We start from the raw sequence: 23,775 nt of genomic DNA, 5'->3' as shown, positions 1-23,775 counted from the left end.
CAGAAGGGAGATAGACAGGTGAGGGTATGAGTGAAATAAGGGATGGGAATTAAAGAGTGCACTTATCATAATGAGCACAGAGTAATGTATAGAATTGTTGAAGCATTATATCATACAACTGAAACTAGTATAACACTGTATGTTAACTATATTACAATTAAAATGAAAAAGTTAAATAAAATAAAAATGTCAAAGACCACTAAAATAATTATGAAAAAAATTATGGATAAAGATGACCTAGTAGCCATTATTTTCTTTGAAAGCTGTTTTTCACATAATATACAATTAAAAATAAAAAATATTTTCTAAATTATCAATAGAAATATGTAATGTATAATTTAGCACCTATAGTTATATAACAGACATTCATTATGAAAGCAGATAATCTAATCAATCCTATAGAATTTTCTTTGCTATTCTTTGGTTGATAAAGGGAAAAATGAAAGTATTTTATTTGTATATGCTGATTAGAGCAAATATTAATTTATCCAAACTTCTTGTTTTCAGAGGTAAATTCTCAGAAGTTTTGCAGAATATGACTTACTATGCCAGATTGAGGATTTTTTTTACTTTATTTTTAAATAAAGTGGTCTAGTGTTTTAAGCTGTTTTCATTTCTGAAATATTTATATATTTATGCTTGTAAATCTATGTGGGTGAAAATAGCTTTTTGTTTTTATAGGTTGCTTATAATTTAAAGGTCTGTTTTTTCTCTCTTAAAATTAGACATGTTTTCAGTGACAAGTGGAATCCCCACTGTATAAAGAAAGTATAATTGAATTTTTTTTCTAAATGGACAATTAGACAGAAATAATAAAGTGACTATTATTTTAATGAGGCTGAGATGATTTAGTGATTTTGGTGTCACTACTTTTTTGCTATTCTGTGCAGTCTATCTAGTACCTGACAGACTTTCATGTTCAACTTACCTGACAGACTATGTAAGTCCTTTCTTCACCTATACAGATGGATTTACATCCAGGAAATTCTATGATGAATTTTTCAGTTGGAGACAGGCTGCAGCAAATACCTGAGTAGCTGGAAGGAAGATTGGCCTTGAAGAAAGTAGCCTCTGACAATCTGGAATCCCCTTTCTACTAAATCTTTAAGGAACCTCAGAAGAAATAGTCTTCTGAGGATCTCTCTGTGGCCACATTTTCTGAAACCCAAACCTAATTTTGTGATCTTCAAAGTAAAAGTGAATCAATGGCAACAGAATATTTTACTGTAATAGAAAATCTGCGAAGCATTACTATTACAGATAAATCCCAGTGGCCTCCATTTACTGTAGTCTCTATGGGGTCATGACCTCCTTTTTCTTTCCTACTCTATTCTCCCTTCAGATAGCTAATTGTCTTTCTCTAGTCTAACATTAGAGGGAGCCCTGAAGTACCCAGTAGTCTATATTCATCTTTGTATTAAATGTATCTATATCCATTTCAGCATTTTTCACCTTGAATTGTTTGTTTTTTTGTTATTCTTATTTTCTACTCATATATGTGATTTAGTATAACACACTTTCATGTTGCTTTCGTGTGCAAGAAGTTATGCCAATGGCTGTGGAGAGATAAAAGATTGCAAGCATCTTGAAATCTATGATTCTTTTTTAGATTTGTTAAGTGTGTCTTCATAAAGCCTGGCATACATAGAGAAACCCTATAAAAACTTACTAATCTTTCTTTTATGATCCAAGACTACAGATTATGTGGGAAATAGCCTACAGTTACAGGTGTTTATTTGATAAATACATATGAACCTAAATGGCTAGAACATGGTAGGACACAATCCAGACAGATGTAGTATTATTAAAAATGAAAGGTTGTTTGCTACAACCATGAAGACATATGAATATGATCACTATTAGTTTTTCCACTAAGTTATTCTAACTGGAGATCATGATTCATTTTTATCTGGATAATATCAGAATTCATTCAATGTCATGCATATCAAAGTACTACAACTTGGTCTTCTAGATGGAAGTGAACTGTTTGTCAGCTCTTTTCTATATTGTTAAATAGCAGGATATAATTAATTGGTACATATGTAGTGAGAGAAATTATCCAGCCACTCATGTCCAACAATCAAGATAATATCATTACTTGTTCTCATGAACATACTTTCCTTTCAACAAACAATATGGATATTGTTTACAATTTTAATAACATCATGTTCATGGGACTTCAGTATCTTGCCTTCATCTTTGAACCAGTGGGGTTGTCCAGGAGCCCACACTCTTCTTCTGAAGCCCTGTACAGGTAGACACCATATCTGGATAAGTCAACTCCAATCTGCCACTCTGCTCTCTACCTACACTTCTTTTCTGAAGTTTGTTGCTCTATCATCTTTTAATGTTAATTCCACTCTGATGCTAAAGTGAACTTTGTGTGATCCATATCTGAAAATGTAGCTCTCTTGATTTAATCGGATTCCACCTACCTCCTAGTAGAGATTCAGTTTCTAGATCTTTAAAAAACATAAAATGAAAAATAAATTAAAAACTGCTTTAATGAAGAAAATACCAATTTCTAGATCATTCCTCTGTGTTTTTTTATGTGTTTTTTTAGTCTTTCAGTACTTTTTTTTTTTTAACCTGCTGGAAAACTTTCCCTTAATACTTACAAATGTATTTCCTCAAATTATATGCACACCTCTGTTATATAACCACACCAGATTATAATATTTGCTTTGCTATCTCTCCTATTAACTATAAATTCCTTGTTTATAAGAACTCCTTTTGTATTATTTTGCCTTAACACTGACAGAAGCATTATTTATGTTCAGGAAATATTGACAGAATGAATGAGTAAATGAATGAATGTCAAACAAATCAATCAACCCTGAGTTAATCACTGGGAATGAATCAATCAAGATAGGGAATGAGGGAGATATAAATGATTTGAAAGTTTATAATGTGTTTAAATTCAGTCTTTGAATAAATTAATTTCTCTGCCGTGTAGTTTCCCACTTAGAAAAATGTGAGGTGCAGTTCTCATTTCCTAATAATCTTCCCAGATAATGCCTAATAATTGATTTTCATGTTATTTTTTCAGTGTTTCTCTTTAACATTTGATTATTCAGCATCTTAAAATAATTATTTATTGGATAAGGGACATAATTTTAAGGATGTGGAGATATGACCTTTAAACCTTACAGAAACCATGCAAGATGAATATCATTGTCTTCATTTAACACAAGGAAATTGTGACTAAAATAGGTCATGTATATTATCTCTAAGATTTTGAGCAGGATAAAATTAGGGTTGGAACCCAAGTTTTATTTCTTTCTTTTTTGGATCAAAAAGCTGCTCTTTTTATTACTTAATTCTATCTTGTTGCATAGCCCATTGATTAATTTTTTTATTGGAAAATTATCAAAAATGCTGACCAGAATCAATGGAGACTTCACTACAACGAAATTCTTAGATATTTTTTCTTCCAGTTAAATTTATAATAATTTCTAGAATGTAGACTTTTCCACCTGTACCATGTTAATTCATTGGTATAAAATAATTATAAGATGCATGATTAAGTTTCCAGATATTCCACATGAGAGATAAAATTCTCACCCAGACTATTTCATAAAATTCCAACTAAAATGTTCACTTTCTGAAAAATCTTTATATCCATCATTTATTTTGTGGATTCATATACTTTTGAGATGGTCAGAAGTAAGTTTGTTTCCCAAAAGACACATATATTCTAAAACCTGTAACATTATTTGATCTTCCACCTGTTGATGCCAAATATATACTTCACTCTCATTTCTTACAAAACTAACACATATATTGAATGTATATAGATGAGAAATAGCTAGTACTTGCCTTAAAGAGTTATTATTATTGCTTTGTCATGTAATACAGGTCAAAACTTAAATTTTAAGTTTCTGATTTTTCTCATTTTTTTAAACCTTCCACATTTAAGCAGATGAAAAATTCACCCACAGTGAAATGCAGATGAAATGAAATGAAATGAAAGAAAAGACAGTGGCGTTCAATCTGGGTAATGGAAGGAGAGAAGGCTATTGTTCCATTTAACCTTGAACAAATTGGACCTTGTTCTTTCACAATCTATAGATAATGCATTGTAAATGTCAGTATTAATTTCCTAGTACTATTTAAAAGTGTACACAAGGGTGGTGGTCTTGAGAAGGTGACACATGAAAAAAAATTCTAAATTTACAAAATGTATATATAATGTAAAAACTATCATATTCTCTTTGATGATTCTTTTAAATTGACAGATCTATATATAGAGGGAGAAAAATATATAATTCACTTCTATGACTTTGATATTTATACCATTTTAGCTCTCTTCCTCTCTTAATACAGATATTAATGATTTCATATGAATGGCATGAATTATAGTTTCACATGAATGATATTGTTTAAAACCTACAGTTACATTTTATATATAAAGGTACACTACAAAATGCTTTTCATAAGAAATACTTGCTAATTTACTCTGTTTTTAAAGTTTCGGTGGTCATATATTAGGTCATAAATGTAAAAATACACTTTTATTTAAATTATTATTTTTTGTAGTTTAATGATTTTTGTTTCTAAAATCCATGACAGAATATTAAATGTTAGTAATTTAATGTGTCCTTGAAAATTTAAACTAGAGATGATGAGATACTGTGCTTTCTCCCTTGGTAATCCAACAAAACCCCAAGTTAGAGTACATCAATGACACATTATTCAAAGATTCTCTTATCCCTTCTCCCTGTTTGCTTCAAATATAAAAATCTACTATGACTCATATAAAGCTATGCAGCATATAGGCAAAGCAGAGTTAAGGGGTGTCAGTGACAATGAGAAGCTCTGCCAGAAGCAAAGGCCTTTCTCTTATAACATCACACGTATATTCCAAAGAAATAAGTATTAAACAAGATCACACATTAAAATTTATAGGATATCTAGGAGAAATGAGACTGGGGAAGAAACTCAAAACTATTAAACTTTTAAAACAAAACCATAAACAGTAATATGCCTATTAAAATACTTGTAGGGTTAAATCATAAATAACATTTTTACCTAGAATTAGTTTTTTTGTTTTTTTTTTAAGCATGGAAATAGGCATTTGTACTTCCTCTTTGAGGGCATTCTCTTCTAGCCATTTTTTATATTATTTTAATCAAAATTATAAACCTGATCTAAGTGTGCCCTTCATCCACTGCTTATTCTAGTCCATGGCTTTGCTAACTCTATAATTAGAACTCTCAGTTGTCACCAAAGAGCCCAACATAGAGGGACCTAGTGATTTTGAGAGCTACTATGCCATCCATAACTTCCCTAAATCAAGGTGATTCTACTGATTTTCATTTTTTTTCTTAATATATTGTTAAAGCTTTCCCTTTCATTGTAAGAAAGTATCTCCCTATCTTCAAATATTAACATCTTTAAAAATCTGTGCCAACACCATAGTGACATCTAGGTTGGCATTATTTCCCTTTTAATCCATCACATGAAATATATCATACCAAATGAACACATATTGGACAGAACCGACTGCATCTTTAAGAATGAAAAGTATAGAAAGTGTTATACACATATAGACATATATGTATGACATATGTAAACATAACATATATATCTTTATATGGATATTCATGGGAAAATCATCTATATATCATTCAGTTTACCAGACAATATTTACACATCATTTTACTTTTCTTCTCATAGTCCAATGAGTGCTTGGGCAGATGCTGTAATCAGAAGTAGTTGGTAGAGTGTCCCTGTCAGACATCTACTAAGAGTTGTTAACACTTAGCCAAAAGGTACATTTTCAGACTTTTACTACTTTTCCCTAAACAATTCTAGGGATAAGAAACATTAAAAAGATATTATATAAATTCAGGAAAAGGCCCAGAGTTAGAACTTGGTAAAAAAAAATAAGGCTTTCAAAATCTTATGTTCTTAATTCTATTTCAGCTAAGAATTCTAAATTCTTTTTAAGTTAAGAATGTAATTATTTATATGTCAAAGATAGTAAATTAATGTTTTGCTGAGGTCTACTTTTATAATTGTGTTCTCTCAAAGATCTATCTGGGTTATTCATCTATGGTTTACAGTTGCTTTACCTGTGTCTCAGTTTACTAAATTGTAAAATGGTTCTTCTAATAACTGTCCATAGTTAGCACTTATTAGTATTTCTATTTAACTAACACATAAAGTAAACTGAGTATCACCTGCATTTATACAGGCACATTTTCCAGTTGATAAATTAATTGGCTTCTAGAATCCAGATTCCATAATTAGGGAAAACACAATGTATCATATAACCACCACATATTATTGAAGGGGAATAATGTCCCACTGAGGATAACATGCAGATTCAAAGTTTGTATATAACTGTCATCCTTTCCTGTATTAGAAACCCACTGTCATCCCTGACATATAGCCCATGTATTATTTGCCTCCATGTTAACATTCACAATAGTCCCATGGGGAATTGTATTCTCCATTAGAAAATGAAAAATAGGGATCCCTGGGTGGCGCAGCGGTTTGGCGCCTGCCTTTGGCCCAGGGCGCGATCCTGGAGACCCGGGATCGAATCCCACATCGGGCTCCCGGTGCATGGAGCCTGCTTCTCCCTCTGCTTGTGTCTCTGCCTCTCTCTCTCTCTCTGTGACTATCATGAATAAATAAATAAAATCTTTAAAAAAAAAAAAAAAGAAAATGAAAAATAGGACACTGTTATGGAGATGGTCAGCTGCTGCCGTTTTTTTTTTGTTTTGTTTTGTTTTTTGTTTTTTTTTTTAAAGATACACATGCTTTGTTCTATTTTTATTTGGAAAATTCCTATGTTTTTTAAGCCAACATATTTTATATGTTGGCTTTTGTATTATAATATCTAAAGCAGACCTGCTGTATAAGAGATTTACATAACAGTTATATACACATGTAGCATAAGGCCAGCTCTCCTGTTCTTGATCTGTTAATACAATGTGCTAAACATACTTTTGACTGGCCCTCTCTAAAGAGATCCAAAGAAGTGGAACAAATGCTGGTCTACCTCAGTGATGAATGATATAGTCATTCCCAGCAACTGAAGGTAAATATCACCAAACCCCCTTCTCTTTATACCTCTTCAGCCACTCTGTCAGAAATTATCACAAATGGAAACTGGCCAGTGGGTAAGAATTAATGTAGTAAGACTCTGACAGCAGAGATGATTAGGAGCTTGGAACTGGCTCCCATTTTATTGCACAATTTCTATCTGTGAGATATCCCTGAGGCCCTTTGCTGTTGGTTCTCTTCCAATATTTTCATGTGCTAAGATGTTTATCCTGAGGTTAATTTTGTGTGGATAATACTAACAGTCCATTTTTGAGTTTTATAGCTGGCTCATTAATAACCATGCTGTTCAGTATCTCAACCTGCGTTCTGATAAGCTCTTCATTTTTTTTGGCATCCTACAATAGAAATAACTTGATTTAATGAACTGGATTCTGCTTTTTCTTCATTATTCTAATGATAATTGTTATGCAGTTTTTGTGTCATGCTAAGGCTACAATCTCTGGCTTTTATTCAAGAAATATCAAAGAAAAATATGACTGAATTCCTTTCAAAACAAGGAAGAATCAGGGACATAAAGTGACCCTGATATGAGGAAGCTTATTCTATTAACAAATAGGAGGAAAGGGGAGAGATTGAGTGGAGGAGTAGGGAAAGGATGAAAAGATCCCTTTTTGCCTCTCACATTCAGAGATCCAAATTCTGATCAAGAAAAAAAACCATTAAATTATGTGTCTCAATAGCTTTTTGAATATAAAGAAAGCTTACTGGAAAAAAATGACTTAGAAAGAATACCTAATTTCAATGTCACAAATTATATAATCCAGAAAAAAAGTAGAAGATTTTTAATGCAACTGAATTTTTCCTTAGGCCCAAGAAAAGAAGAAAAACTTGACTGCTGTTTTACAAAGACTCAGGAATTACCTAAATTCGCTAAAGCCACTGGATCTGGGCTCAACTCAGTTTCCCACCCCCCACCCCCCAGTGGATAAGTTTTATTTCATAGTTTGATTTACAAATTTAAGTCATTTAACACAGGTACAACAGAAACATGTGAATGTGAACTCTACACCACCCCCCAAAAGCATATGAAAACACACAAGGATAGAGAAATTCAAAACTAAGTGGCCTAAATGTACAATTTTCGAACTAAGCCATCATTAAGGTTCACAGTTTCAGTACGAAAGCATGGTCCACGAGTAGTGATCATGCAAGTCCACCTGGAGGGCAGTCTGATCTCTGTTCAGCTTTAGTGCCTAATCACAGCCATACCTTTTCCAGGATGGCACCCCACATCCCTGTAATTCCTAATCCCAGTGGATTAATGCCATTTTTCTAAAAGGTTTAATACTAAACAGGATCTGTGAATTCAACTATATGGACACAAGTGTTGAAGATGTAATATAATTTGAGAATTTTGTTGATAAGCCTAATTTTGTATATATTATCAGGTAGGCCTTATCATAACCACCACCAGAAACACAGGCTTTGCCAGTATAAGAATGGCTCTAGGCAGAAGCCTAAAAATAACCTAGACCTATCAAATACTTCCCTATAACTCAGGGGGAAAAAAGATATTCAGCCAAAAATTATATTATAAACAAACCACAGGATCATAAAGTTGCAGAAATTAAGTGATATTCCTAGTGAAGATAGATAGGGATGTGGATGAGAAATAGTTCTCTGACAGGAAAAAAATGTTATTTCTCATATTGTAGTTAATAAATATAGGAGAAAAGTCATCCTACTGTTCTGTCTGTAGGGCAATCCATCCATGAGAAGAAATCTAAGGATCTTAAAATGAGAAAAAGAAGGAATTGGTGAAGAAGCTCTTAGCCAATGTATGTATCACTATGCGTGTATTGCTTGAAAGAGGTCAAACTTAATGCTATAACCAAACCGTCACTAACTATAAATTTCTATTAAATAAATTTCAGATGAAGGCAAGACAAATATTGTTTAAGGCAAATGTCCTATGTCAAACTCACCTTCTATTGAATCATCCAGCAGATGACTAAGTCCCCTATGCCCCTTCCCTTCCACACCCCAGTGGACAGATACACAGCTGCTAGTATAGCAATTTTAAAGTTCTACCACATAGGAAAAGAAATCTTGCCATGCAATAGATTAGTCAAGGAAAGTGTACTCATTCAAAAGTATTTTCCTTCCATCTATTGTAACCAAGTTTTACTGGTTAGGAAAAGACTTCTTAAAGTGTACTACAGGTGATCTTAACTATTTACAACATAAAACTATTTTATTACAAAAAAATAAAAATAAAAACAGCATATAATTTACTCAGGGTAACTCAGCATATCCTAACCAAGTCAGGACCAAAACATAGGTCTTCAGCTCTCTTTACATGGATTTAAGTAGCAATTTGTGAACATGACCAAACATGTAGTCTGCACGCTTTAGCTGGTGTTCGCTTGAATTCAATTTTGGTAATGATGGTGTTTTGGTTAGTCATAAAGATTGTTGGGGATCCCTGGGTGGCGCAGCGGTTTGGCGCCTGCCTTTGGCCCAGGGCGCGATCCTGGAGACCCGGGATCGAATCCCACGTCAGGCTCCCGGTGCATGGAGCCTGCTTCTCCCTCTGCCTATGTCTCTGCCTCTCTCTCTATCTCTGTGTGACTATCATAAATAAATAAAAAAAAAAATTAAAAGATTGTTTGTCATTCTAAAGGCCTTTTGGATATTGTGTGTTTACTGATCTTTTTTTTCTATATTTTATTATATGCTCATATCCTGAACTCTCTCTCCATACAGACATACTTAGTGCTGAAGATTTTGAAATAAATGAAGACTGCCTTCTAAGACCTTAATTCTTAAGAAAAGTTCAGTCTTAATTTTGCTGTCTGTGTTATAAGATACACATTTCATGTTGCTACAGTCTTTCCACTGCTTAGAACAGGTGGAATTGTCTTTTACCACAACCTTCAACAAAATTGTATGTCCCCACTCTCAGCCTTGAAATACCCTCCTTTCTATGGACCCCCAGAAATTTCTGAAACAGAGAGAGTAAAACAAAATACCATAGTAAAAAAGATGAAGATGACTATATGCCTGAGACTAATATAGCACTGTATGTTAACTGTATTTGAATTAAAATTTTTAAAAATAATAAACGCTTAGAGCTTTAAGAGATGAAGATGACATTCAGAATGTCAAAGAGGAATCAAATAAATTGAAGCTTGCCAATTCTACATAACCAATTCATATTCTTTCATAACTCATCTTAAAATAGATATGACTGTAGCGTGCACCAAAATAGAACAACAAACCCAACTAGATGGAAAAATGTGTTAAAGTCATTGGCTGGTAATGCACTGATATCATTGTGTATTCTAACACTGAAAACTTGTAAAGACAGGTTAAAAAGTTAAAAATGGCCCTTTAGAGAAAATACCAAAGGTGTAGAATTCTATGTTTTCTCTGGGTTTTGCAAGCCTTAGTAAGAGATTGAAGGCTTTTGTTTTTAAAAATCTACAACTATTTATTAATCATTAAGCTTGAAAGACATGCTTTTAAACTGTATTTTTAAAATGTCATAAAATATCTGTGAATTATTAACATTTTGTCTACACTTAATTCAGCTTTGAACTCATTAAATAGCTGTGAACAATAAGTTCATTGGAAAATTATATCTTCTACATCAACAAAACATTTTATAATGTTACCTTAGAGCTGCTACCAGTGTTATGCTAGAACATTCTGCCTTAATAATGGACAACACTCTAATAATCACTCCAAAGGATCTGTGGATTACACTTTTTTTATATTAGAAGTCCATCTGACATAATATCTCATATGACATGACAATACATTTATCCATAGACACTGCCCAGTTTAATTTCTGGACAACTGGTCCAAGGCTTTTCTTCAGTTCTCCATTTCTAACTGCAAGGAAATATGCTCAAAATAAGCAACACTGGCTACAAACAAAAGAATAGTGACAGTTTCTATTGTTTCATGAATTTAATAACTGTCTTAAATTGCTTACTATAATTCACAAAGTATTTTCAAATATATTATGTCACTTAATGCATGCAAAGCTGAGGAAAACAAGACTATCTTGCCATCATTAAAGATAAGGAAACTGAATCTTGGAGTTTTAATGTCTTGCCTATCCATGTTCAGAGGAAAGCTGTGACTCAGATAGCCATATTTTTATTCAGCTTAAAAACTGAAGTTAATCATTATAACCTATTCCCTGTGGATCATGTTTTACTCTCTAATATTTGCAATAAATCCCCCAAGCTTCAAAATATAGTATCTTTATATAAACTAAAGGCTTTTAAAGGTCCTTCCATTTTAAACCTCACATGAGTCTACTTTTCCTGAAAAGAATTAGTTCAACAGAATTTTCAGTGTTCAGGCATAATGTGCCAGGCATAATGATTCATGATATTTCTCAAATGACAGACAAGTTGTATCAGTGTCACCTGTGAATCTGGAAAAAATAGCAACTCCACACTTCGTTCTGAAATAGGCGATTAGAATTCTAGGCACAAGCACGTGCATATGTGTAGTAACAATTTGCAATAATCTGGTAAAAAGGTAATGTTGCAAAAACTAAAAAATTAAAATTAAAAAATAAAATTACAAGAGCTAAAGATCACAGACACCACAGAAGGACAATACAGATTTAGATTTGGATCATGGGGTCACCATTAATTGTGTGATTTAGAGGATGGGGGGAGATCATGACTAAGACACTTTGATGGCACAGTGTACTTATAGTACAGGAATAATAATACACTCATAAGCCACACAAAAGACAACTTATTCCCCAGAAAGGTTACATAAATCTAGGTAGTGAAGAGTAAATAAAATAATAGATCTTAAGTACTTAAGCTACAAAAGACATTGGTATTAGCTTACCAGGGTTGGTTATCATAAACAATAGAAATGTATCTTCTCACAGTTCTGGAGAATAGAAGTCTAAGAGCAAGGTGTCAGTAGGTGTGTTTTTCTTCTGAGACCTCTCTCCTTGGCTTGCAGCTCATTTCCTTCTTGCTGCCTCTTCACAGGATCTTTCTTCTGCATGGTTCAGGTCTTTAAGATCTCTGTTGTATCCCAATTTTCTCTTGTAAGGACACCAGTCAGATGGGTCACAGCCTACCCTAATGTCTTCATTTCAACTGACCACTGGGAAGGCATTATCTCCAAACAGTCACATTCTGAGGCAGTAGGCACTAGAGATTCAACATATGGATTTTGAAAGACAAAACATAGCCAATAACAGCATCCAGTAAATTTTAGTTGTCCTATATTTTGTCCCATTCCCTGCCTCCTCCTTTACCTAACTCAAGGGTTTCACACAGCCTCTGTATCTGTTCAGTTCTATTTGCTGCCTAGAAGTTATTTTCTTTAGCAAATCTGATAATGTTAAAAGCCCGTTGATGAGGATTATTTTGTGTATTGGCATGTACTGGTGCTTCTCAGCAACACATTTACATAATGCAGCCAAGGGAATTTGGTGTCTTTACAGGAGAGTAAATAGGGTGAAGATTTCTGGTATGCAGCTCAAATAAAACTAGAGATTTTCTCAGAACCTTGCATGCTCGATGATCTTTAAATCTATCACAAGGACAAATAAATGCATGTTTGAACTATGTCTAGGTTTGGATCTAAATCTGATTTTATGAGAGGCTGTTGTCTTAGCATTTTTATATTCTAGAAAAGAGGATACCATTGTACCACTGTAATTTGACTTTTTAAGATTGTATACCCTATCCTTTGAGAGACAAAGTCCATGCTTTATAACCTGTGTGTCCTTTTTTACTTCTAGCTTTCAAATTTTTCAAATATATGCATCTCTCTTTCCTTTTTCTTTTTTTTTTTTTTTGCTAACTTTGGTGATGCAAAGTAATTTTTCCTCAATATATGCTTAAATTCTCTTTAGTGAGAATACCATCACAAAAAAAAAAAAAAAAACAAATAACAAAAAACAAAAAAAAATTCAGGGAATATTAATGTATTTTCTTTGGTGTCAGAAATTCTTTAGGACTTTTCATTCCTTGTGTTAAGAAACAAAATTCAACTGAGTAATATAAATATCTAATTAACTTTATTCAATGATTCGTGATTTGGACAGCATCCCATTCAGCAAATAGAAGTTCCATGGACTTGTAAAAAATGGAAAGATTTTATAGGCAGAAATGGGATGGAACAGAAGGCTTTTAGCAAAAGAAAACAAAAGATTGTTTCAGCCCAGGTCACTTTCCCTTAAGGGGGAAGTTGGGGGCTGGGAGAGGGAGGGGGTCTTAACATGTAGATTACCTTACTAGTACAGATCAGGAAATTTCAAAGCGATTGGTTTAAAATTCCACTCATGGGAGAGGATGACATTGCAATTAGGTTAGGTATTAAGTTTTGGAGGAATTTTATAAAAGACACTTCATTTTGGGTCTGTTGCCTTTTTTAATGCTTGTTAAACAATTATTAAGTCTCCATAACTGGTTCTGATCTCTATCAGATCCTTTAGGCATTGCATACCATCTGCAAGATATTTCTAAAACACAATGTCTGGAAGAAATTCAATAAAGTGGTCCAGTATGTCAACTTGATTATCATTCTTTGGAAATGCCTATGAAAAGTGAATGTATGTTTCTTCAGTTCTCTCAGTTGAAAAAATGGTTAAAATAATCTCTTAGAACATCTTCAAATCTTTTTTTTTTTTTTTTCATTTTTTCAGCCCATTAGAGAACTTTTCATTTGAAATTTTACAAAGGAAAATAGCATTATATTTTCAGGTTTATTATGAAGGATTAACAGATATTTTAATAACCCACATAGGTCTTTTCCAAAATTTTTAAATATTAAGTGTGAAAGTTAAAATTTCTACCACATTGCCAATTGTTTTGCCTCATGTTTTGGTCCAATGTGTTGGTATTTACAGGGATGAAGAACCAGGAGGCCAGCTGGTTACAGATAAGTTCCATATTGACTGGGATTCAGTACTTGTTGACACAGATAATGTCATCACGGCACGATTTGATGGCAGAGGAAGTGGATTCCAGGGCCTGAAAATTTTGCAGGAGATTCATCGAAGGTTAGGTTCAGTGGAAGTAAAGGACCAAATAGCAGCTGTGAAGTAAGTGGGTGCACATTTTCCTGTTTTTCCTATAATGACAGAAGCTAGGTATATGATACATTAATACTAATTCAGAAATTTTTACTTTACTGAATGGAAAGTTCTAAGTCATAAAGACTATATCATTTTTTCAAGTATTTTTCACTCTTAGCACCATATAAAATAATTATCATATATCTACCCCCAGAATGAAAATTTATTTTGAATTTATGAAAGTGGGAGAGACCTTGGGGTGTCTGGGTATTTCAGTCAGTTAAGCATCCAACTCTTGATTTCAGTTCAGGTCATGATTTCAGGGACATGGAGTCGAGCCCTGCATTGGCCTCCGTGCTGGGCCTAAAGTATGCTTAAGATTCACTCCCTCTCCTTCTCTCTCTGCCCCTCCCACCCTAAAAAATGGGAGAGACCTTAATTAAACCACTCTATTATTTATTTACAATAATCTACAGTGTCTATTACTTCCCAGTTAACTACAATTCTTGAACTTCACAGATACCATTCCCACGGTGGCATGAGTGACCAAAAAATCGAGTAGGTTCTTCAAAACAATACACAGAAATTGACTAGGATTTGTCAAAATGTAGGTCAGTAGGTCTGAAATGGAGCCCCAAGTTCTGCATTTGTATCAACCTGCCAGGTGATATCCAAACAACTGGACCATCACTTTGAGTAGCAAGGTTTTGGAATATATGATCCTTCAACATAAATAGAACTCCAATCACTAAAGTATTTCTAGTTGGAAGTCTGGTTTTCTTTGTGTGCATGTGTGTGAGTGCCAAGAATGAATTCCCATGTGCATTTGACTCAAAATATAAGTGTTATTTTTCTCCTTGCAGATTTTTACTGAAACAGCCATACATTGACTCCAAAAGATTAAGCATTTTTGGAAAGGTAAATAGAAATGTTGTCTCAAAAAAAAAAAAGAAAAAGAAATGTTTCTATGTATTTTTTATGTATATAAAGTACATATATATATACACACACAACTTGTATTATGTGTTTGTATTTGTGCCTAGTTTCTTCATTTTACTATAATCTCTCTGTACTATTCTTTAAAATGTAATATTATAATTAATAATGTGTACATCAGTCACTTATTAATCCAGCAACTATTTATTATCTAATTGGTCCTGGTATTAGAAGTAGAGCAATAATGAATAACAAAAAAATAGGTTTTCATAAAGCTTATCTTTTAGAAAGGAGAAACAAACACATAAATGAAAAACATAGTTTCATATAAGTCTTAAAAGAAAAATAAAAAAATAGGTGGACAAAAGTTAACTCTAAAAAGGGTCAGTGTTATTGGATTAAGCAGTCAAGTGAGATCCCATGGATTAAATGGTATTTAGGCTGATACCTAAATAACAAAAGGGAGCCAGTCCTACAACCGTCCTGTGGCAGGGTGGTCTCTATAAAAGGATCAAGTACCATAGCCTTAGGGAAGACTGACAGGGCTTAGAAATGGAAAGATGACCAATATGCATAATTCTGTCTTTAGTGTTTTCTGCATGATATATTTCATTGCAATAATTTTTATGTCAGGTTAAACATCATTTTCACAGTAGGGAAAGAGACGCCATATAGATACTTACTAGGCTGCTAGTTTATCCCTATCACTGGGCTAGACACTATAATGGATACTAAGATGAAAGGAAGGAGATCTAGTATTATTTTAGTTTAGAAACAAGTAAAATTATTGGTGTGCATGGATTTAAACATAAAAGATGTTTTACTATCCATAAATGAACCAGAGATACATGACAGGAATAACTGATCATTTTACTGGGGTATAAATTTTAGTGGTGTTCACTGACAAGTAAGTATATGAAAAGACATTTAACAAAAGAATAAAATGTAAATCATCACAAATCACTGCCATTCTCCCCTGACTTCAGAGACCTGCAGTGCACCATGTCTTTGCTTTATTCTTGTTCTCAGTAACACTCAAGAGATCAATACAATGTTCCTCTGACATAAGTACAAATACATAGATTAAAGCCCAAACAATAAAGATTTTTAATGAAAAAATGGAAATGTCTAAGAAAGTGATCATTCCAAAGAAATGGAAATGCTAGACAAATTAACAAGTACATACACCAAAGTCTTCTCAAAAGCTATAGTATGGATGAACCTTGAAGACCCTGTGCTCAGAGAAGTGGACCCATCACAGAGGGACAAACTGTGACCCCACTTACATAAGATATCTAGAGTAGTGAAGTTTATGAAGACAGAGTGGAATGGTGGTTGCCCAGGGAGAGGGGAAAAGGAAAGCTTGTTGCTTAATAGGTAATAGAACTTCACAATTGCAAGCTGAATAAGTTCTAGAGATCTGTTTCACAATAATGTGAATACATCTGACACTATTGAACTGTGCACCTAAAAGTGGTTACCTTAGTAAATATAAAGCGTTTCTTACCACACACATAAAAAAGTGCATCTAGTGGAGAACATTTTACTCTTTAATGGTCCTGATATATATAATAATTTACAATAGACTTAGGGCTTATATATTTTAAGACTCTATCCACACACAAATAAGTCTAAAATGATCAAATGAGCTAAACAAATATTCATTACTATGGAAATTTAGATTCAGAAGGTTGTAAAATACCTCATGGAGAATACCTGGATGGTAAAAGTCATTCAACAAGCAGAGAGCAAGAAGGCTTTCATGTAATGCCCAATGTCAGTAGGAAAAGCATAGTTGAAGAACATGAATAAAGTAACTGACTATAATTAAGGCTCACATAAAGGAATGACAGGTAAAACAGTGAGAGAAGTATGGGCACAGACCTTAGAAAGTCCTTCATGTTAACCACAAAGTCAGATTTTGGTCCATAACCAGGAGAAAATAAAGTTCTAGGCCTCAGTTTTAAAAGTTCAAAATCCTGTATTTATCATTTTATAAGGGGGCTGATGAGCCTCAGGTAACTGATTCTGGTAATCTAAATATACAAAAGACTGATATAGGATATAAACAAGTAAAATGTAATTAGATTTATTTTAAATGGAAAAATATTCCATTTCAATTAAATAAATTAAAATGAATATCTGTGACTGAATTATAGTTTAGAACGTGGCTTTCTGATCAAAAAAAAAAAAGGAATGCCATTAGCATCAAGACTTCATAGATCTCATAGTTTGTTTTCTTAAAATATACTTATTTAATTTCAGTATCAAACTAAGTTATCCAAAACTCATAAAATAGGCTGGGGAGTTATGATTCATGCTTTTTTTGGCATCAGATTATAAAGCTATAGGAGGCTTTGTTTCCTTTGTTGGAAAAATGTAATGTTAAATTTATTTAATCAAGACAAGAATACTAAGAGTTTTCCATTTCTTTTGGAGTCAGTTTTAGAACTTTTAAAAGATTTTTTTTTTTCCGTTTCATATATTTTTATGTTTTTGAAGCATAGTATATATTGCTATATGTTTAATCATTTCATTAGTGGGGGTAATGTGCTATTTGACTCCTAGTTTGGTTTATTAGTCCCTTTTTGCCTTTGCTAGGACATTTTCTCTTAATTGCTCTTGTTCTCCCTGCTTGTCTCTCTTCTACCCCTCTCCCCCATGCCTCTCTTTTAATGAACCATATTTTGGCTTAGTTGTTCTCAATTTGTCTTTTCTATTTCACTAATTTCTCCACTTACTATCCTTATTTTTTTCTTCTACTGTTTAAACCATTTGTTCCTAATTACTGACTTGAATGTCTACCTTATTAATTTTCAGCAGTATTTCTTTCATTTGAGTTATGAAATCCCTTGCATTACTGCCTTAGGTATTTCCCACCAGTACTGATAGGTAGTACTTTTTTTAAAAATTTCATATAGTTATCCCCAGACCTCAACCTAATCCCACATAATGTATAATAATATTAATGTTCATTCCATCAAGTAATTATATCTAAAAGTTAAAGAAAACTAGAAAATTTTCTTTTATTAAAAAAAATATAATTACATGAATTGAGAATAGATGGCAAAATTGAAAACCCATAAACATTATATGGAGAACTGATATTGCTGTGATTATCAGGCTACATCAATAGGGAATAAAATTAATTCCACATTTATCAAATGTCTACTATGTGCCTACCACTTTTGAAAGTGCTGGACATATGGCAATCACATATATACACAAGTTTTTTGAATTCCTAGTTTAGTGACGAAAGAAATAAAAAACAAATTTTAAAAATTAGGAAAGTATGTAAAATGTCAGTAATAGAACAATTCAGGAATATTAACCAGAGAGTAAGATTGGGTGCCCAAGATTAAAGAAGAGATAGCAATTTCCATTTGTATAACAGGGAAGATTTCACTAGGAAATCATGTGACCTAGGACTATGAAATTTTAGAAGTCAAGAAACATCAATATATGAGAAATGTAAAAAAAAAAAAAAGTACAAACATTAATATGGAAGCTTGTTAAAATTTGACTTAAAGAGGTAATTATTATACTTTTATATATTCTCAATTGACATAAGGCTTGATAGTGGCAGTCATTTCTAAGGTTTGAAGCTATTAATATATGTAGTATGAAGGACAAAAATCAAGACAGGATGGTAAGAACTGTGATAAAATGCATATGATTACAATAAACAAAAAGATTTAATGTAAAATAATGCAATAAATAGTGTTACTAGTGAGATATATAGAGTATTTTTATTTTACATTAATTCATTGTGTGCCATAAGTGATGTGGTTCACAAAGAGTCTTAAGTCTAAGGCTAGGAAGAACTTTTTTTCTCCAGTTCTGTCAGTGTTTTTGACTGTATTCATTAACTCTCAGAGTACTCAAAAAAGTCACTTAACGATTATCTCAAAATACAAGATGCATGAAAATGTAATTTCTCAGTAAAATGGTTACTGTAGACACTACCCCCGGCTCCTCTAAATCCATCTATCTATTGGATTCAGTTTCTTTCATCATGGGTATATCTTTTTTAAGATAAAAAATTCTCAGGAAACATTTCTATACTTTAGGTCCACTGAATAAAAAAAAATTAACAGATAAATTTGTTAAAATTGTATAAGTAAAGTTAAAATGCTATGCAAATGAAAAGTTGATATCAATGAATGGAAAAATGTGACCACTGAGAAACCAATAAAATGATTGCACAATTGACCAGAACAACCTATTCCATTAACTATTTTTGATCTTATCAAATAAAAAACACCCTCCAACTAAGTCAATATGATGACCCACAGTTTCTGGTATCTTCCGGATAGACCAGAGTTGTTCTGAAAATTAAAATCACCATCTTGTGTCGACTTAGAACTTACATCCGATTCCTACCCTTTTCCAGGATATAGTTTCTTAGAACTTTTTTATGATCTACTCTTGCATTATGTGAGCAAATATAAAATGGTACAGAGGAAGGTGGGCAATTAAAATTCAATTTATTCTAATGCCTCCCAGTATTGATTTTATTTTAAAAGTAGAAATTATTTTGCTGGGGATCCCTGGGTGGCTCAGTGGTTTAGTGCCTGCCTTTGGCCTGGGGCATGATCCTGGAGTCCTGGGATCAAGTCCTATATCAGGCTTCATGCATGGAGCCTACTTCTCCTTCTGCCTGTGTCTCTGCCTCTCTCTCTCTCATTCTGTCTCTCATGAATAAATAAATAAAATCTTAAAAAAAATTATTTTGCTGAAATAAATTAAAGCAACATTTTGGATTAGGTTTTTGAATACTATAGAGAGAATTTTATTTAACAGATTTGCTATCAGTAACTCTTAAAAACTATTTAGCTTAATTCTCAAATTTTCATATTAAAAAAAAAACAGTAAAATGCAACTCCTTTGCAGCAACCCTAGATTGATTTACAACCCTAGATTCACCTTAGAATTACTTGGAAAGCTCCACAGCCCATTCTCCACAACTAAATTATTTTTGAGAGCGTTGATATATATATTTAAATCTCCACTAGTTTGGGGAATGCTGGTTGAAGCTAGGGAGAGGTTTGGGTAGGTATATTTGTTATATTATTATACTGTAAAAACTTATTATTCAAAACATGGAACAGCAGCCTAGGCATCCCCTGGGAGTTTGTTAAAAATGCAACATCTTGGGCCCCACTCAGGATCTACTGAATTAAAATAATATGCATTTAACAACATCTCCAAGTGATATGAATGAATTCTCAAGTATTGACCTAGAATCTGCCCCTCTGTTGGAAGACACCATTCTACTTAGTTCCTAGAGATAATCATACTGAGACTTACACGAAACAGGATTAAAAAAAAAAAAATAATACCAATGTATTAATTTATATTATTAAATTGTGATGTATAGTTGTTCTGTGGATTGAAATATTCAGCTATTCTTTCAAAATAGGTTATATAAACAACTGAATCATAATCAAATTTGTTCTAATTCTATTGTGGAATTAGAACCAGAAAAGTTACCGACTGAGATGACCATTTCTCACTGTGGGAACAGTGTTGCCCCATGGGAAATGTGTGAAACCTCTTGGCTTCAACACCTTGGTCATACCTTCATGACCAAGAACAAGAAACAATACACTGGAAAAGCTCTCTTTAGGGACAGAATCTTTAGAGGCTCTCTATACTTTTGCTCTATAATAGCTACTTACTTACTTTGCAGAACTCACCCCACCCCTGCATACTTCTGGAGGGGAGCAGAATATGCCATCCTAGAATACGCCTCTTTGGCATAAGGATCATTTTGAGCTGATTATTTTAAGACACAGGAGAAGCTTTGGAAACAGAATAGAAATTACTCTTTTGTAAGAGACATTTACATTTATAAAATAAATCTCCATTTGTGTCTCCCTCCTTATACTGGGATGAGAAGGTTGACTCTAAATCATAAGAAACTCTTATTAGGGGGCACCTGGGTGGCTCAGTGGTTAAGCGTCTGCCTTTGGCTCAGGTCATGATCCCAGGGTCCTGGGATTGAGTCACTGGGCTCCCCACAGGGAGCGTGCTTCTCCCTCTACCTAGGTCTCTGCTTCTCTCATGAATAAATACAATCTTTAAAAAAAAAAAAAAAAAAAGAAAGAAACTCTTATTAATAGAGAAGGAACTGACTCCAAAGCAGACTTAAATCCACCTCACCCCCTAACAAACCTTACCCTTGTTTATAGTTCTTTTCCTGGTAACTTCCCATAACTGAGCTCCCTCCAACCTCTTTGTCTTTGGCTAAAGATGGTTTTTGGGGTGCTGGCTTGGGCGACCTCCAGGAGTTATTATTCAGCATCACTAGGTATTTCCTGTGTGTATGTGAGGTACACATGTTAATAAACTATTTTTTTCTCTTGATAATCTTTTATTATAGGCATCTCAGCCAAGAACTCAGAAGGAGAGATACTATTTTTTTCTCCTCCACTTCTTTCTTTAGATGCCTTAACACTTTTAAGCTTAATACTTCTGAATTTTACTGCCCTAAGGGTATTTTTGTATCTTTCAAAAGATAGGAGTAAAGACACTCTGTGGTACCTTATCTGTTATAATAATATTATTTCCCTCTTTTTCCCAATTGGTGGAGAAGCTTTGCTCAAGCTTCTGGGTACTAGCTAAATATTCTAGCACAAAATTGACATATGCAAAAAAAAGAAGAATTTTCCCCCTACTCTTCTGAGCTCTTATCTGAGAACCCTTGAATAAAAGATTCAAGAGAAAAACAGAAGTTTATTGACATACATGCATGAGACATACTCAGGAAAAAGAGAGTAACTCTCTGAGGTGGGCTTAGAATTCAAGCTTAAATACCACCTTCATAGGGAAAGAAGGGCAGGATGTAGGCCTTTTAGGATAGGAGACTGAATGGTTGTTAGGAAAGATGAATGGACCCTTAGAGGAAGAGATGGGAAGAGTGATAGTTTATGATGGTCTTTCTAGGTGTGTTGTGGATTTCTAGTGACAAGAATAAATCTTCCCTCATTGATGAAATTCCCAGGAAGAGGGTTTATGACAACAGTTCCTTTCAGAGGGTCTGTCTTTAGACAGATAAGAGGAGTTCAGAGAAAGCCTTTCCTTGCATTTGTTCTTTTTCAAAGCTCTACAGCTCAAAATAATCAATAGGCAAAAGTGGCATATTTTGCTACTCTTTACATAGGTTCTCTCAGATGCTTAAGTAATCTTTGCATTTGGGACTTTGATGTTAATCATCCTATTTAAATAATGTTCCAAATAAGATAAATGAAATTTGTATTTCTCATCTCAAGAATTTAGTGAGACTAACAGATTCCTGTCACAGTGGACTACACTAAACTCTTCTTGGTAATCTTTCAAAAGTAGACCTCATCATGAACCAATTGCATCAGAATAGCTGAGGCTAAGGCCTGGATCATTGTTTTTGTTTTTGTTTTTTTTTTTTTTAAATAACTCCCAGGATACTCTGATGTCCAACAAGATGAAGAATACTGCCCACAGCATAGCTAAAAAATTTCTAAAATGAATATATAACTCAGTAGGTCATTACCTTAACCTAAATCTATTAAACTGTTAAAATCTCCTCTGGAATTTTCTTGGTCAAATCATGGGCTACAAAAGAAAAATGGACATCTTTATTTTTTTTTAAATATTCATAATTAACTTAGTTCAAAGGAACTGCAAGAGGATATTTAAAATTAAATAATAATCCAACTCATGTAACTAGCAAGATTATTTACCAAGCTCATTTCCTTCAAATATTTAGGAGTGTAGAACTTGGGATGCCTGCGTGGCTCAGCAGTTGAGTGTCTGCCTTTAGCTCAGGGCGTGATCCCAGAGTCCTGGGATCGAGTCCCACATTGGGTTCCCTGCGTGAAGCCTGCTTCTCCCTCTACTATGTCTTTGCCTCTCTCTGTCTCATGAATAAACAAAATCTTAAAAAAAGGCATAGAACTGAAAGCAGAATCTATATTTGCGATGATAGATTTTACTTATTTATATTAATATTTATTCATTTGAGAGATACAGAGCATGAACGGGGTGGGGGGGGAGGAGTAAGAGGGAGAGGGTGAGGGAGAAGCAGATTCCCTGCTGAGCGGGAGCCTGATGTGGGGCAATATCTCAGGACCCTGAGCTCATGACCCAAGCCAAAGGCAGATGCTCAACTGACTGAGCTATCCAGGCACCACTCGATGACAAGAGTTCAAATATTTAATTCTACTTTCCTAATTCTACGTAACCATCATTATTAAATATTTCACTAAATCTGTGTGTGTGTGTGTGATTTGTTGAAATGATATATGATTTAATAAGTGCTATATTTCCCTAGCTTTGAGTTATTTGGAGTCGTTCCCAGATATACTACATGAAATCAAAGAGCAAACACTGGACACTGGCAATATATAATTAATTTTATATTTTACATAAACTTATTGTTTTATAAAAATTTAGATTCAAAATTTTCATTTATACAAAGTGATCTTCGTGTATTCTTTTCTCATATCTGCGACATTATAAGACATTCTGTTATGTATATTACCAAACAGTGATCAAAAGCTAAAAATACCTCTAAAGATAACTGATATACTCTCGCTATATATATATTTTTTTTAATTTTGCCAGGGATATGGTGGCTATATTGCATCAATGATATTAAAATCAGATGAAAAGCTTTTTAAATGTGGATCAGTGATTGCACCCATCACAGACTTGAAGTTGTACGGTGAGTACTTCCTATAGATTGACTTAATATATTGATTTGTAAAAAAGAA

General features: G+C 33.4%; 1 protein-coding gene and 1 long non-coding RNA gene across 9 annotated transcripts in view; one reads left to right on the top strand and one right to left on the bottom strand.

Annotated features, from left to right (window-relative positions):
• The window catches only part of LOC111091160, a 129,640-nt gene that overhangs the window by 89,871 nt on the left and 15,994 nt on the right, over positions 1-23,775 (bottom strand). The window lies entirely within an intron of this gene.
• DPP10 (dipeptidyl peptidase like 10) overlaps positions 1-23,775 on the top strand; it is a 1,276,525-nt gene that overhangs the window by 1,244,544 nt on the left and 8,206 nt on the right. For all 5 annotated transcript variants that reach the window (XM_038564992.1, XM_038564993.1, XM_038564994.1 and 2 more), the window contains 3 exons: positions 13,919-14,113; positions 14,950-15,004; positions 23,627-23,726. In XM_038564992.1, coding sequence (XP_038420920.1) covers positions 13,919-14,113; positions 14,950-15,004; positions 23,627-23,726 — 350 coding nt within the window. The remainder of the gene's footprint in view (positions 1-13,918; positions 14,114-14,949; positions 15,005-23,626; positions 23,727-23,775) is intronic.

This window comes from Canis lupus, chromosome 19, assembly GCF_011100685.1.
Source record: "Canis lupus familiaris isolate Mischka breed German Shepherd chromosome 19, alternate assembly UU_Cfam_GSD_1.0, whole genome shotgun sequence".
NCBI lineage: Eukaryota > Metazoa > Chordata > Mammalia > Carnivora > Canidae > Canis > Canis lupus.
The sequence above is the reverse complement of the archived record's forward strand: the minus strand, read 5'-3'. Positions and strand labels throughout refer to the sequence as shown.